General features: G+C 36.9%; 1 protein-coding gene across 4 annotated transcripts in view; it reads left to right on the forward strand.

Annotated features, from left to right (window-relative positions):
• The window catches only part of LOC104597372 (insulin-degrading enzyme-like 1, peroxisomal), a 128400-nt gene that overhangs the window by 21229 nt on the left and 90163 nt on the right, over positions 1–17008 (forward strand). For all 4 annotated transcript variants that reach the window (XM_010258842.3, XM_010258843.3, XM_010258845.3 and 1 more), the window contains exons 2-6: positions 3691–3766; positions 8740–8807; positions 9308–9399; positions 9494–9567; positions 9666–9709. In XM_010258842.3, the coding sequence (XP_010257144.1) occupies positions 3691–3766; positions 8740–8807; positions 9308–9399; positions 9494–9567; positions 9666–9709 (354 nt within the window). The remainder of the gene's footprint in view (positions 1–3690; positions 3767–8739; positions 8808–9307; positions 9400–9493; positions 9568–9665; positions 9710–17008) is intronic.

Genomic DNA, 17008 nt, shown 5'->3' on the forward strand with positions numbered 1-17008 from the left:
GAGGAGAGAAGAAGGAGGAGGAGGAGGTGTCGAACTGAGAAGTTCAAAAGTCCAACCCAGTCGACCATTAATTTAGAATTGATAAAACATGTATACAAAGACAGAAATGCCCGTCTATGTAGGAGACATACAAAGACTAAATTACCCCTGTTTAGTTGACTCTAACTGGATGCATAAATCTTGAAAAGTTATTACCAATCCTTATAATGATCACCCCAATCAGGCAACCAAACACAAAATTATGGCCTCCAGAAGTTTTATTGTGTAATCTGTGACCATGTTATAAGCGTAATGAAGATGTATGCTTCATACTAATATGCTGGAAGTGTATGCCTTAATGCTGGAGGCATATGTCTCAAGTGTCTATATGCTTCTAGGCTGCGCCTCCAGGCATTTTCTTAGTGCTCACCTGGAATATGCCTCCAATGCTTTTTAAAACACTGATTAAAATTGATTGAGATTGCCTGTATCAGCTCAATTGTGATTGGAGTCAGAGCAACTTAAGAAATGTTATGGCTTGCCTTCATTGGGCCTGTTTTATTTGAGACTAAGCAATTCAATATATATTGGGGTCTCAATCCTCAGAAATAATTCTGCAGGTTTTCTCAATTATTTCTTAAAATCCTAAAAATTTAGAATGATTTCATTTGTTACTTGTGTGTATTTGGACCTTTTTCAGATTTGGTTTAATGACCTTATACATTGACATGGGTTTTAGAATATTTTTGTACTCTAGGGGTACATCAAAAATATTTTAACAATGATACATTATTAAAATAGTTTAGGTATTTTCAAATTGTTAACATTAAAAACAAGTTATATTCTTTTCACTTGGGAAACTTAATTTGTTTGGTAAGCCAACTATTAATATATATTGTCCACAAAGAAGGTAGAGAAACAAATATAGTCATAATTTCTTCTTACAATATTACTAACATGGTACATTGGTTGGTTAAGTAGGGGGTTTCTTAGTTTTTTTTTTTTGTATCCTTAGACAAAGTATGGGGTGACAAAAAGGTGGTGAACTTCATTTTTTACTTCATTATTATTAGTTTGCTTGGATTTTTTTGATCTATAACATGAAAATTTCCTTAATTTATAAACAGAAATATACAATCGATATACAAGCCCTTGGGGTACAAATAAATCCCTTGAGATCCCAGCCTCTACTGCTTCTCCCCCTTTGCGGACCTTTAAACAAATTCTACTCTGAATTTGAAGTTCCTTGTCATCCGTTTGAACTTTCTAATCTCATTTCTATATTTCCAAAGAACCCTTTCCTTTTTGAGCAACCAGTTTATCACCACCTGAGAGTCACCTTCAATGAATATCTTCTCCACCTTCATTTCCATTGCTCTCTGCACCACATAGATTGCTGCCATTAGTTCCTCTCTTAAGGAGCTCCTTCTCCAATTGGTCTGGAAAACATAGCAATACATTCTCATCCTCATCTCTAAATGCTCCCCTTTGCAAGAAGGTCCCAAATTTCCAAGGCTGCTTCCATCTAACATGGCAACAACATTTGCTTGAATTGTTGTTAGTCATAAGCATCATCCTTGTTATTGTCATCTTCATTACCCTTGTTTTTATTATTTACTAGGTTTGCATTCCTTCTGGTTTCTAGTGTGCATGGATACTTTCTATCTAAGATTGTTGGTTGGACCCTGTGCTATTATGAAGCATGTATGGTGGAATGTTGATCCTTGGATCTACCATAGAACTTGAAACTTGAGAGTTCTACTGCTATTCGTACATTAATATTTTTGGATGCTTCAGTGGAGCAAGTTTATAATTTAAAGGGTATACCCAAATGCTTCTTACTGTTGTCAAGTTTAAAGATTAATCTCAGCAAAAGTGTTATGATAGGAGTTGGTGAAATTCAGTAGTCTGTTTTGGAGGAGTGCGCTGGAGCTTTGGGATGTTTATTAGGAAAATTCCCTTTTTCCTACCTGGGGCTTCCAATTGGGGTTAGGGTGGTTGCTTCCTCCACATGGCAACCTGTCCTATATAGAATTGAATAGAGATTGGCAGGCTGGAAAGGGAAATATCTGTCATTTGGGGGAAAATAACATTAATAAAAAGTGTTCTTTCTAATTTTCCAATCTACTACCTTTCACTCATAAAGGCAGCAGTTTTGGTGGTGGAAGAGATTGAGAGGCTACAAAGGGACTTCCTATGGAACATTAAGGTGGAAAGAAAAAGAAATTCCATTTGGTTAAGTGAAACTTGGTGCGTAGAGCTAAAAATGATGGGGGGATTGGGAGTGAGAAGGGTGGGAATCTTTAATAAAGCCTTGATGGGGAAGTGGCTTTGGAGGTTTGGGAGGGAGAGGGAAGCTCTAGGGAGGAGGGTTGTAGCATGTAAGTATGGGGTGAACCTTGGGGGATGTGAGGGAAGTGAGGTCATCTTATGGGGTAAGTGTGTGGAAGGGAATTATGAATTTTTTAATTCATTGATGCATCCTTTCTTTTCTTGGAGAGTGGGTAATGGGTCTAGTGTATGATTTTGGGATGATGATTGGCTTGGAGTTGGAAAGCTTTGTAATCTTTGCCCAGGACTATATAGTTTGAGCAAGAAAGGAGTGTCTACTTCTCAATATGAGATCATCAATGGTTCAGTGTTTTGGTGCCCTAAATTTAGAAGACCTTTATTTGATTGGGAGATGGAGGAGTGTGTGGGGCTGCTGGTAAAGTTGCAGGTGGTGGTAATTGACCCTTCGGCTTCAGAAGTCAAATGGTGGAAAAATTGTAAAGATGGAAGATTTACAGAAGTCTATGTACAACGCTTTGGTGAGGAATCACGTGGAGGTCCTGGAGGCTGAACCATTTTAAGGTGTTTAGGGGAAACCAATTCCTCCAAGAGTGGAAGCTTTTGCATGGCTGGTTCCAATGGGCTGCATCCTTACTCAGGATATGCAGAAGGAAAGAGGTAATCAGTTCCCAAACAGATGCATTTTGTGTCTGGCTGAAGAGAAAATCTTGCACCTGTTGGTCCATTGTAATTTTGTGAAAGGTATTTGGGCCTACTTTTTCAAACTCTTCAAGGCGAGCAGATGGGTAACAATTGATCCTGTTGAGATCTTTGGTTGCTGGCCAAGAGTACATGGAAATCCTAAATCTATAATCATTTGGGGCTGCATCCCCTTTGCTGTTTGCTGGGAGGTTTGGAAGGAGAGAAACAAAAGAATCTTTGAGGGGAAGATGAAAACCATGGAAGAAGTTGGGGTGGCAATTGGCTTGAAGTTAGTTGGTTCGGTGCTGGTTCTTCCAGAATTTGAAGGCCTTGGGAAAGAAGACTTTGGAGCCAACTTTTGGCACACTTTAAATGCTTGATTTGGCTTCTTGTATTTTGGATTAGTAAACCTCTCTTTATTCTATTGCTTTTTCTGTTTGCTGGGGGTGACTCCTTGTCACCTATGTTTGATGTATTATCTCATTTTTAGTAATAAAACTTTCTTCTTTATTTATCTTAAAAAAGTTTTAAATAGAATGGATTGGTGAAACAGGATGCATGTGCCCAACCCCATATAGTTTGGGATAAGGCATGGATGATGATGATGCTGATGATTTTATCTTAAAAAAAATCTCTTCATTATTTTTCTTTTCTTCTTTCTTAATTTTTTTTTTAAGTTTTAGGACTGTAGAAAGCTTTTTTGGAATCATATCCTAAATTTTATGCCAATTTTTTCAGGCTGCAGCTTCGATGAATGTTTGTGTTGGTTCATTTAGCAATCCTGAAGGCCTTGACGGTCTCGCTCATTTTCTTGGTATGTGGAAGAAATGTCTTAAGTGGTGGATTTTTTCCTCTTGTACTAACTATGTTAAACAATAGTATTGCATTGCTACTTCTCTAATCAATTAATAATGTTTGTAAATTGATTATCATGCAATAAATTGTTCTCGCATGCATAATTGTAAGAGGAACCACAATTACCAAAAAGATATTTGTAGGAGGAACCACATTTTGGTGTTTATTGGGTCGGTTCCAGTTCTTGCCTGTCTTGAACTGGTTTAGATGGAACCAATTATTTATTTTATTTATACAAGACTTTCTTAATTTTCTTATCATATTTATCATATTTTATGTTTTAAGTGCCAAATTTTATAGAACTAATATGAGATAATATTAGTTAAAAATATTTAATTTATCAACATATAAATAATTTTTTTTGAAAATTAACATATAAATAAAAATGTTAATTTTCAAAAATTAACATATAAATAATTTAGTTGCTAATAAAAACCTTTAAATAATTTAGTATTTTACTATCATTTTTTATTAAGCTTACATTATCAAAGTTTAAATTTTAAGTTATCATTTAAGTAAATAAATATAATTTTTAGTAAATCAAGTTTGGACCCGACTATTAATCGGGATGGCTCTGGCCCTGGGTCTGTGATTTTGTCTTGATTAATAATCAGTTTGGGGTTGGGATCGCCTTGTCCCGACCCAAACCTGACCCATTGACAACCCTAGAATTGAAGGGTCACTCCTTAAGTTTGTTCTTTAGCTGGAAGATGGGGATTGTCTAACTACATTTTTATCTATTTTAATTTTCTTTCGAGTTGGTCATGTCTTTGCATTGATTTTTGATGGATGCATCCTAGAGGTGTGTAGGAGATGTTAATGAATAGTTTTCCCTACCTCCATTAACAAGTTAGGGAAGATAATGTGGAGGTGTACTTTGAGTAGGAAGGATAGAAGATGGGAGAAGGGAGAGGAGGAAGAAGAAGAGAGATTATTGGAGAGGGTGGTCTATCCACTTCAATGTGTTTTGTGTGGTCATGTTGGACAAGATTATGGGCAATGTTTATTGCTGCTTGGTTCTCACAATAGAGTCTTATTGGGATTTCAGTATGAACACTTATCTCAGATAATAAGGCTTTTAACCATAACATTCAAATACCCCATGGGCCATTGCCTGATATTCTGCCTCTGCACTAGAACAAGCAATAACTGATTGTTTTTGGCTTCTCCATGATACCACATTGCCTCCTACCAAAGCGCAATAGCCAGATGTAGACCTATCATCGACAAACCCTGCTTAGTCTGCATCTGTGTAAGGTTAAATCTTCAGATGCCATGGGTTGGAGTATAACATTCCCTTACTAGGACATCCCTTTAGATAGGCAAGAATCCTATTGACAACTTGCGTATAAGAGATTTTGGGTTCATGCATATATTGATTCACCACACCAACTACATAGGATATATTTGGCCTAGTCAAGCACAAGTAAAGGAGGATTGTCTATTCTAGGACCCAGAAAGGGTATAAATGCTATAATCCTAATTCCTAATGTTCATTTATTTGTCTAAATGTCACTTTCTTTGAATCTGGTCCTTTCTTCATTGGTCCTAATGTTCCTCCTTCACCTCCTGTGTTTCCTCTTCTAGTTCCAGTTGATGACCCCATTCCTAGTTCCAATTGTGTCTAAATCTTCATCTCCTCTAGCACAGGTTTCTATTGAACCACCATCAATCACGCAAGTGTATACTCGTCGACAGGCACTGGCTCTTCCTCCAATTCCTTCTTTGTTGGCAGATCTAACAGTTATTTCTCCTTCTTTTAACCTTGATCTACCCATTGCATTGTGCAAAGGTAAACAACGTTATACTTTTTATCCCATTTCCAATTATGTTTATGTTTCTCATCTATTTGCTTCTTATTGCCAGTCTGTTTCCCTTTTATCCTCCGTTTCTATTCCTAAAAATGTCTAGGAAGGTCTTACCTCCCTAGGGTGGTGTCAAGCAATGGAAGAGGAACTATCTGCACTTGCACATAATTACATGTGAGAGCTTACTACTCTCCCTCCTATTAAGCATGTCGTAGGTTAAGTGGGTGCACACTGTCAATACTTACTAGATGATAGGATAGAAAGGTTGAAAGCTCAACTGGTTGCTAAGGGTAACTCATAGTTGTATGGAGTAGACTATATAGAAACTTTCTCTCCTGTTGTCATGATTGGATCAGTCTGAATTTTGATTTCTTTAGCAGCTATGTATGACCGACTTCTATTTCAGCTCGGCGTTAAGAATATCTTTTTACATGGTAATTTTCTTGAGTAGGTTTATATGGAGCAACCACTAGGATTTATTGCTCAGGGGGAGAATGGTTAAGTGTGTAGATTCAAGAAGGCAATTTACAGGCTGAAATAGTCTCCACGTGCTTGGTTGGGTAGATTCAGCGAAGTGGTAAAATACTTTCTTATGAAGTAACATCAAGTTGACCACTTAGTATTCAGCTATGATTCTGAAGCTAGAAAGGTTTCATTGGTGGTATATGTAGATTACATTATTGTATCTGGCAATGATAGTATGGGGATTGATAGATTGAAGGCCTTTCTACATGATCATTTCCAAACAAAAGATCTTAGCAAACTGAAGTATTTTCTGGGAATAGATGTTGCAAGGTCGAAACATGGATTGATAGATTGGAGGCCTTTCTATATCCCTTGGGATCAAAATGTACCCGGGTTGAGCAACAAGGGAAAGGATTTTTGTCGTTGGTCTCTAGCTCTCCCTTTGCGCAAGGCAAAGAAAACATAGAGAAAAACACCTCTTGTAACCTGAACCTCTACCCTAAGTGTCTCCTACAATTCCCAGCTTGGTGGAAACTGATTTGAATGGGTGGACTCTCGAGCCAGGTGCTGTACAGCCTAGCGGTCCTGTTGAAACCTTCTCTCCAGGTATGCACGTCATTATTAGTTTTAAGGCTACTGATGAGCTTTTTGTGTTTTTAATAGATACACTCCTGTCCCAATCTTTAGCTGCAGGTGTACAAGAGGAGAATGTAAGGGGTGGGGGAAGTTAGAACCGAACTAGGGAATGAGGAGGAAGCTTGTGGGAACCTGGGAGAGAAAGAATTTGGGAATTGGTGTGCAAATCCTTCGAGGATCTATTAAAGAACGAAGAAACAAAAGAATCAATAGTAGGTTAGGATCAAGAGAGAATAGGCAATTTTGCTAAAATGAGTTTCCCAATCAGATATCTAACTAAATTAGAATTTTTCTAATTAGGAAATAATCCTAATTAGATTAGGATCTAGAGTAGGATCAAGAGAGAATAGGCATTTTTGCTAATTTGACCCATAATATCCAACTTCCGAGTCAAACTATTCTTGTTGGAAATAAATTTGACCTTTTAAGTAATCCTTTTATTTCGTACCTTTGACTAGTCTATTTGACCTGAACCTTGTATGGCGTGAGATCCGCTAAGCTCCCAAATTAAACCATGTGGGTTCAGCCCATGTATTAAAACATATGGGCTGAATTCACTAGTGTAACCTAGTGAACTGCCCACCCAATCTTATTGGGCTTAGAACTGGCCCAATACTTAAATATAAGTGGGATTTGGGTTTCTGCCATCCTATGAGCCCAAGCCTAATGGTTTAACCTGAGAAAAAGTGCCTATCTGGTTTGAACCTAACCAAACACTTGCTGTCAACCTCTCAGCCAATAATATCAGTACATTGGCCATAAAGAAGGACCTCTTTTTTGACTGGAATATGCAGTGTCACACCCTCTTCTCAGATGGATTTTGGGATTAAAATCTTTTGGAAACCATTTTATAAAATAAACCATATACATACATTTTGCAAACAGACTTTAAAACAAGTTGAAGTCCACTACCGACAGTTTTAAGTTTCCATCAAAGAGAGTGTATTCCAAGATATTTCCTTTGTCTAATTGACAAAGTGACTAATCCTATCACAATGATCACCCACTTAAGTGCTATTCCTAATTGCTCCAACATACCTTGTTATTTGATCCTAAGTATATCTCATTGGTTGTTATATCAAAAGCAGCTCAATCCAACACCTAATGAAGTATCGCTATCAAGTTTGTAGTCAAGCGCAACTTTGTAGTTTTGCTCATCTGTCTCCAAACTCCAAGGCATAATTGTAAACAGTCCTAGTGTTTCACTAAACACTCACTCATTGTACCTTAGGTCTGACCCTAGTAGTTGAGGCAAACTTCTCCATCAATTCTGCAGTACAATAGTGTCAGCCTTGACATGATAAACTCCCCAATTTTATCAAATGGCCTAGAATATTCTAAACTAACATGAGTCTCATAAATGTTCAGATTAAGGGGTAAATCATAGAAACACACCAAAACACATGAAATAATAATGTTCTGATTTCATTCAATAATAAATATCAGATTACATTAGTCTAGCTGGAGATGAGGGCATACACTGTCTAACAACATATCCGGTGTAGGTTATTTAACTTTCTTATATGGATTATTTGGAATTGCCTTATTTACAACTGATTTGGTTTTTCATGTCCTAGTAAATTATAAGCAACTCTTTAAAATTTCCTTGGAAATATTATCAATAAGACATGTTAGAAATATTTTATATTTTAGTTTCATGCTATGTTGATTGATTTCTTGTTAATCCTTCTGCTGATGCATGGTCAGTCTTAAGTCTTAAACATGGAGCCATATTCGGTGAGACAATGGTCTTATCCATTGCATAGTCTCTGGATTTCTCATTCCCAAGTTTTCTCCATTTTGTTTGAAAACTTCTCTTACTTATTTGATAGGTTTTAATTGCATGATGTTGTTTTTCATGCTTTTGTTTTTTCAACATTATGAATGGTTTAATTGTAGCTTAAGTTCCCCTTTATTTTAATTGATGAACTTTGGTATCTATACTTCATAATGAGTGGCCTTCCTCTATTATCTTTTTGATAACTTTCTTCTGATCCTAGTGTATTTTGTTACTGTTTTGAAGAACATATGCTTTTCTATGCTAGTGAAAAGTATCCATTGGAAGACAGTTATTCGAAGTACATAGCAGAGGTATTGCTTCCATAATTCCATATCATAGTAGAGATACTTAATCCTTTTATTCAGATTTTCTTAGATGTTTGCTTCCTTTGCTTTATGCTTCTTCTTCTTCTTCTTCTTGATGCCATACTGTGGTTTGTTCTCTCTTTCTCTCTCTCGCATCCCCCTGTATATATACTATTTAATTCTGTAGATGATTTTTGCTGTGAGTTTTTTATAAGCATAAGTTGTTACCCAGTAGCAAAAAGGTAGTCAATTAGACCAACTTTTAATTCTTCTTTATCGGCAATAAAGATATTTTATTAGAAATGAAAAGCATACAAATCCTCTCAAAATACTGGTATAGCATTTTCATTGCAGCAATAATTCATTAAAAATATGCTTTAGTCGTTCTTGCCAACTTTATTTTTCATTTTGTTGGTCTTTTATCCCTTGCAAGGGTATCTTCTATTGTCCTTGTTTTTTATTATTGTTGCTTTGTTGTTGATGTGATTTTTTTGGCTGATGCTCAGCATGGAGGTTCTACAAATGCTTTCACTTCTTCTGAACGCACAAATTACCATTTTGACATTAACACTGACTGTTTTGAAGAGGCTTTGGATAGGTAGGATGCTGTTCTGTCCTAGAACTAGTTTTGTTACTTTTTTCCTTCTAAAATTTTCTAAGCGTGAATTCTTTGCATTCTTCTTATCAATCAGATTTGCACAGTTCTTTATCAAACCATTAATGTCTCCTGATGCTACCATGAGGGAAATAAAAGCTGTTGATTCTGGTATGTAGTTGTATTTTAGTGGTTTCTATTACCAAATTTACAATATATTCTATATTGTTTTGGAGTAATTTGTTGTTTCCTTTTTCCCCTTTGTCCAGAGAATCAGAAAAATTTGTTGTCTGATGTTTGGCGAATGAATCAGGTATTGGTTGATGTAACTTTTACTGCCTTAGCTGCCCTTTCCTGGGAAGATATATGTATTTTATCCAAGTACTGTATCGAATGGTATTTACTGATTCTAAGCTGATAGAGACTGTTAAGGTTAAATTTTTTGCTTGATTTGACACTTGTAAGATGTAACAAGAGTTAATGAAAAATTGGCATTTTTTATTGCTTTGTAAAATTTTTCCTATGATACCTAGGTACCAATACAATGGTGCTACATAAAGACAAAATGGTAAGGCCCAATCAGAAAGATAAAATATAAAGGATAACAGTCCCAAAAAGGATATATTCTGGCCAGACTAATCTATCAACAGTCCCCCTCAAGTTGAGAATAGATCTCCATCATAGCCAATTTTCCAAGTACACTTTGTAGGTTTAACCAAGGTACTCCTTTAGTGAACATACTAGTGAATGACCCCGTACTAAGTACGGGGAATCAGTAATGTTAAATTTACATTATGGAATCAATACTGTTAAATTTATATTTATTAATATTTTAAATATTATTAAAATTTCAAGAAATATCTTTTCAATAATTAATAGAATATGGATAATTTTCTTTTGTTATGATAAGTAGAGGGTTAATAATTAACTGAGATTGATAGAATGTAGGCAGAAGTGGTTGTTGATAACCACTTTTGCATTTTCTGCATTTTTTTAGGAATGGATTGAAAATGGTGGTAGTGGATTGTGGGCTTTAGCAACAACTTCTCAGAAAATGCCACGTGTCTAGTTTTCCAGAAAAATGAGAAGGCCATGTGTTTGAATGGTGGGGAGCTGTAGCTTGGTAGTGGGTTGTGGGCTTTGGTAGGATTTCTCAGAAATTGCCACGTGTCTAGCTTTCTAAAAAATGAGAAGGCCACTTGTTTGAATGGTGATAGTTGGTTGTGGGCTTTAACAACTTCTCAGAAAATGCCATATGTCTAAATTTGAAAAATCCACGTGTTTGAATGGTGGGGGCTATATATATATATATATCTGCCAACTACTAGTTGGTCTTCACTTATGGGACACAAACTTTTCCAGTCATCAACTTCTCCATAAGAAAAAGTGGTGTTCTACCTCAATATCTTTTGTGCTATGCTTCTCCTAGGCAATCCCCAATTTACCAAGTAAGAATTACAGCCACAACATGTTAGATAAGCCTTGTGCCATGGCTCTATACTCAGCCTCTACACTGGAGTGAGTTACAATAGACTACTTCTTTCTCTTCCATGATACTAAGTTACCTCCAACAAAAGCACATAACCCAAATATAGACCACCTATCATCAAGACATCCTGCTCAGTTAGCATTGGTAACATCTCAATCCTCATTTGATCATGTCTAAAAAATAAGATTTTTTTTTTTCTAGGAAAACCCTTCAAATATGCTAGGGTGAGTACATTATTGCCAAATGTGTAGTACAGGCCAAGGTTCTAAATATCGATATAGGTCGATACGTTGGATGGGGCATATCAGTTTGTATCATTGGGCGCTTCATTTTTTTTTTAGTTTTTCTTTTTTCAAACCTGTTCACAGGGTCGGTTTAAGGCCTATCTACCCCTTGAAACAGGTCAAACCCCAAAACCTATCCTAAAGTAGCATATCGATGGGTGACTGATATGGGCCAATACGTTGTGAAATTTTGACCCTTGGTACAAGCGCATGTATATTTTGTCTTACTATACTCAATAGTAATCAATATTTGGTTGAGTCATGCATAGGTAAATCTCATGATTGGGATCAATAGTCTTATCAACTGGCTTTACTCTTAGCTACCTTGTGTCCTTTGGTAAATCTAAAACATACTTACATTGAGTCACTTCAAGTTCAATCCCCAATAAATACCTTAGTTTCTTCAAATTGGCAATCTCAATCATTTTTTTGATCAGCAAAAGGATTGTTCCATTAATTAAAATATGTGGAGTTAATTACAGACTGATGACCTGAAAGTCATCCCCAAGGATTACAACCCAAGTTACAATGAGGCCCAATATAGTTGCTGCCTTGCAGCCCCTTGTTTGGCAATCTCATCCTGATCATTACCAGTTAACACTATATCGTCAACATAAACTATCAAAGCTGTCATATGTTGCCCTTTCTTCGTCACAAATAAAGTATGGTCACACTAGGGCTGAGTATACCCAACCTTCAATAAGGCCCCAAGGAATAGGAATGGAAATGGGGCAGGTTTGGGGCAGGGCACCCCCTCCCTGTCCCCGCCCCAAAGTCAAGATACTTTGCCCCGTACCCACCCCATCCCTGGTGGCGGGGTGGGGCATCCATTCCCCATCGGGGACGGGGAATCCCCGAATTTTCCCTCCTCTAAGGCAATTACTTAAAAATTATCTATTTTATGGACAATTTATACATAGGATATAGGAATTTGGGGGTATTTTAGGAATTGAATTATAACACTTTAGGGGTAATTCAAAAATAAAATTTTGGGATCCTAGGATTTTAAGAATTTAGGGAAAACTTAGAGATTTTAAATATCGATATTAAACCTAGGGATATTTTAGTAACTTACCTTCGGATTCGAGGCAGGTTCAGGGAATTATATATAATACCCGTCCCTAGTTTGGGGAAAAAATATTTTCCCCATCCCCACCCCGTCCCTATTTAGGGTCAGGGAAAACCCGCTCCGTTTGGGGTGGGGCCCCGGAAAATTGCCATCCCTACCAAGGAACATATCATACCATGCCCAAGGAAACTGTTTGAGGCTATACTAGGAGTGTAGTTGAGCCGAGCTGACCTGAACTTTGTCACGTCTTAGCTCGACTCAACTAAAATACTACCAAGATCGAGTTCAGGCTCGAGTTTGATTCAAACTATATTTTTCCAATTTGAGCTTAGTTTGATTATATATATGATATATGAGTTTGAGTTCGACACAAAATCTTGAAAATGAATATAGCTTTATATTATATATATGATATATTTTTTATAATATATAGTATATTCTTATATTATATATAGAATATAAAAATATATTTTCATAATATATGTATGTATGCATGTATGTGTATGTCTGTATGTATGTATGTATGTCTGCATGCATTTGTTAATCGGGCCAAGTTCTTGAGCTTTCAAACTGAACTTTTTATTGATCGAGCTCGAGCTCAAATAACTAATCGAGCTTACCCCGAGGTTTGAACTCGATTCAAGATTGATTAGAATCGAACTTGAATTGAGCCTAATCGAACTCGGGCCTGAATTATTCAATTCAAGATCAATTTGATTGCAACGTTAGGCTATACAATGCTTTCTTTAGCTTATACACACACTCCCCCTAGCTAAATGCCTATAAAAGCTAGGAGGGAAATCCATGTACACTTCCTCCTGAAGACCACCATTAAGGAAGTCATTGTTGACATCCATTTGATAAAGAGGCCAAGAGTAATGAGCTGCAAGAGATAGGAGAACTCTAATGAATGCCATTTTGGCAATTGGGAAAAAATTCTCCTTATATTTTATCTTGCAAGTCTGAGGGCCTGTTCGTTTTCTTTGAAGTCTGACATCTAAAAGTGCAATAATTACATTAAGAGGTATATTGGTATTGGTGAACTTTTCTTTCCTCTAAACTTTGAATGCATAGAATGTTGTTCTGAATTCTGAATTTTGAATTATGAAAGTTATCAAATATCTATTTTGACCCCATATATAAGAGTTTTTGTTTGTCTTTTTGGGGATATCATTAGAAAACAAAAACAAAAAGTTGTATGATTGCACTTTACGAGATAAGAGGTAAGAGGAAACGAACAAACATTTTTCTCTTAAAAGTTAAAAGATTCCTCGTAAGAGATAAGAGTTAAGAGGAAACGAACAGGCCCTGAATGTAGCCTTTAGGAACCAGCCTTGCCTTGTACCTTTTATATTTGCCATCAGCCCTATACATAATTGTGAAAGCTCACTTACAACCAACAGGGGTCTTCCCTTTCAATTCTTGTAGTTTTGTTTTGTTGGTTAAAGGGAGTTAAGATAATTTACCTCCTCTGCTTGTATGTATATTCCCTTTTAAATCTTAATGAAATTCCATGTTATTTATAAAAAAAAAAGAACATTATTAGTAGAAAGTAAAAAACAATAATCTGATTTGATAACAGTGATAGAAAGAAAAGAGAAAGTGGTTCTTGAAGAGAAGAGAAGAAGAGATGGGGAGAAACCAATAATGATTTGGCTGCCCCACTCATTATCTAATATACTCATAAGATAAAACTGATTACAATGACTAATATGCCTTTAATAGGGCGGCTTCTGCTAACAACATAAAAGTAGTCCCAAAAAATAGCATGACTAATGGGCCTTGGGCCCTATAACATTAACTAATAATTTTAAATAAGAAAAACATAAAAAACTGCTGAATCTCAACACTCCCCATTAAGTTGGGAGTAGATACCACACATTCCCAACTTGCGTAGATCATGTTCAAGCTTATTTCTTGCAACTCTCTTTGTGAGAACATCAATTATTTGTAAGTCAGATGCAGCATGTGGTAGGCACACTTCTCCAAATGTCACCCTTTCTCTTATGAAACGTCTGTCCATTTCTATATGCTTTGTTCTATCATGCTGAAATGGGTTATGAACAATGTTAATTGCTGTTTGATTGTTGTAGTAGAACATCATAGGTTCCTTTGCATCAACTCCAATCTCTCCTAGGAAGGACTGAACCTAGAGAAGCTTTCAAACCCCAATTCAGCTTGTGCACTTGACTTGGTTATAACTGATTGCTTCTTATTGTTCCATGAAATCAAATTACCCCCAACAAGAGTGCAAACTCCTAATGTAGATCTTCTATCATCTAGGCACCCTTCCCAATCAACATCTATGTAAGCTTCTAGCTTCAAGTGCCCACGGTCAGGAAACAATATCCCTTTGCCTGGGTGTCCTTTCAAATAAGCAAGTATCCTATCAATGGCCTCCCAATGCTGAGCTCGTGGGGCATGCATGTATTGACACACTAAACTAACTATATAGGAGATATCTAGTCGTGTCATGCACAAGTATAACAGCTGGCCCACCAATCTCTGATACCTCCCAAAATCCTTTACTAATTCTCCATCTGAAGTATTAATTTTGTGATTCTGGTCAATAGGTGTATTAGTTGGTTTAACCCAAGTTTTCCTGTCTCCTGTAGTTGGCCCAACACATTCTTCTAGGAAATGAAGATCTAATGTTTGGACCTTGCCACTTCAATGCCCCAAAAATACTTTAGTTCCCCAAGGTCCTTAATCTCAAACTCCTGGTGCAAGTTCCTCTTTAAGGTATCAATTTTACTTAGGTCATTCCTTGTGATTATCAACATTGACACCAAAGATCCCCTTTTCATCACAAACAAGGTATGGTTTGATTGGGTTTGAGTGTACTCAAAACCAATCAGTGCACTTCTAAACTTGTCAAATCAAGCTTTGGGTGATTGTTTCAAACTATATATGGACTTCTTTAATTTGCATACTTTTCCCTTGCCTACATTACCATAAAAACTAGTTGGAAGATCCATATACACTTCCTCCTGTAAATATCCATTGAGGAAAGCATTCTTCACATTAAGGTCAAAAGCAGAAAGCTCTAAGGTAAAGTTTGAGCGCTCAACACCAGGTCAAAAACAAAGAGTCCAACTTGACTAGGACTCTTCCCCACACTCTAGTTCTTCTTGATTTTGATGCTAAACCACAAAGCACCTTCCTAATGACTGAAATCCATAAAAAAATCCAAGAACTAAGCAATTTGAAGCAAATTGATCAACCCTCTGTTTTTTTATGAAAAGTGTTTGTCGTGTAGCTACAGTAGTTCAAACTAGAAGAAGAAGAAGAAGAAGGCTAAACCCTACCATTCGACCATAATATGGATTAGGGATTTAATTAAGTACAAAGACTAAACTGCCCCCACTTAAGTATGGGACAGGAAGTCTAATTAGAACTGCCACATAAGCACATAACTTAAACTGGTTGGAAAAGACTAATCTACCCCTCATTTGGCTAACTCTAGCACTCCCCTCAAGCTAGAGAATATATGTCATATAATGCCAGCTTGTTACATATATAGTTCACTCTCCCTGAGTTTAAACCTTTTGTAAACAAATCTGCCCACTAATCACCTGAGCCCACATGTTCTGTGCTTATCTCTCCAGTAAGGACTTTCTCCCTCACAAAGTGGCAATCAATCTCTATGTGCTTTGTTCTCTCATGAAAAACAGGATTAGATGAGATGTGAATTGCAGCTTGATTATCACAGTACAATCTCATATGTCTGTCCATTGTGAATCCAATTTCTTGTAGGTGGTTTCTTAGCCATACTAATTCACATGTAGTATGTGCCATGGCTTTGTATTCGGCTTCAACACTACTCCTTGGAACAATAGTCTGCTTCTTACTCTTCCATGTCACTAGATTGCCTCCAAGGAATGTGCAGTAACTCGTAGTAGATCTTCTATCCGACACTGAGCCTGCCCAGTCTGCATCTGTATACCCAATTACCTCAAGTCTTCCTCCTGGTTTGTACAATAACCCACGGCCTGGAGCTCCCTTCAGGTACCTTACAATTCTAAGAAATGCATCCCAGTGAGGTATCCGAGGGTTCTGCATAAATTGGCTCACCACATTGACTACAAAGGAGATGTCTGGTCTTGTGATAGTCAAATAGTTCAGCTTCCCCATTGTCTGTATCTTCCAGGAACATCAAATATTTCCCCTATATCACTACTCAACTTAGCATTTGGTTCCATGGGAGTTTCAACCGGTTTTGCACCTAACAGTCCTGTTTCATCCAGTAGATTAAAAACATATTTTCTTTGGCACAGGTTTACACCTTGCTTTGATCTGGCAACTTCTATACCCGAGAAATACTTCAACTTCCCAAGGTCTTTTGTTTGAAAATGGTTTTGCAGAAAGACCTTTAGTTTATCAATCCCCAATTTGTCATTGCCAGTTATGACAATATCATCCACATAGACCACTAATAAAATCTTTCTAGCTTCTGAATCATAGCTGAACACTAAGTGGTCAATCTGACATTGTTTCATTCCAAAATTCTTTACCACCTCACTAAACTTCCCAAACCAAGCACGAGGTGATTGTTTCAACCCATAAATTGCCTTTTTCAGTCTGCACACCTTACCATCCTCCCCTTGAGCAACAAACCCAGGTGGTTGCTCCATATATACCTCCTCCATAAGGTCACCATGAAGGAAGGCATTTTTTAATGTCAAGTTGAAACAAGGGCCAATCATGCCTAACTGTCAGGGAGATTAAGACACGGACAGAGCTAATCTTAGCCATGGGAGAGAAGGTCTC

Source organism: Nelumbo nucifera, chromosome 7 (genome assembly GCF_055504915.1).
Source record: "Nelumbo nucifera cultivar China Antique chromosome 7, China Antique-T2T, whole genome shotgun sequence".
Classification (NCBI taxonomy): Eukaryota; Viridiplantae; Streptophyta; class Magnoliopsida; order Proteales; family Nelumbonaceae; genus Nelumbo; species Nelumbo nucifera.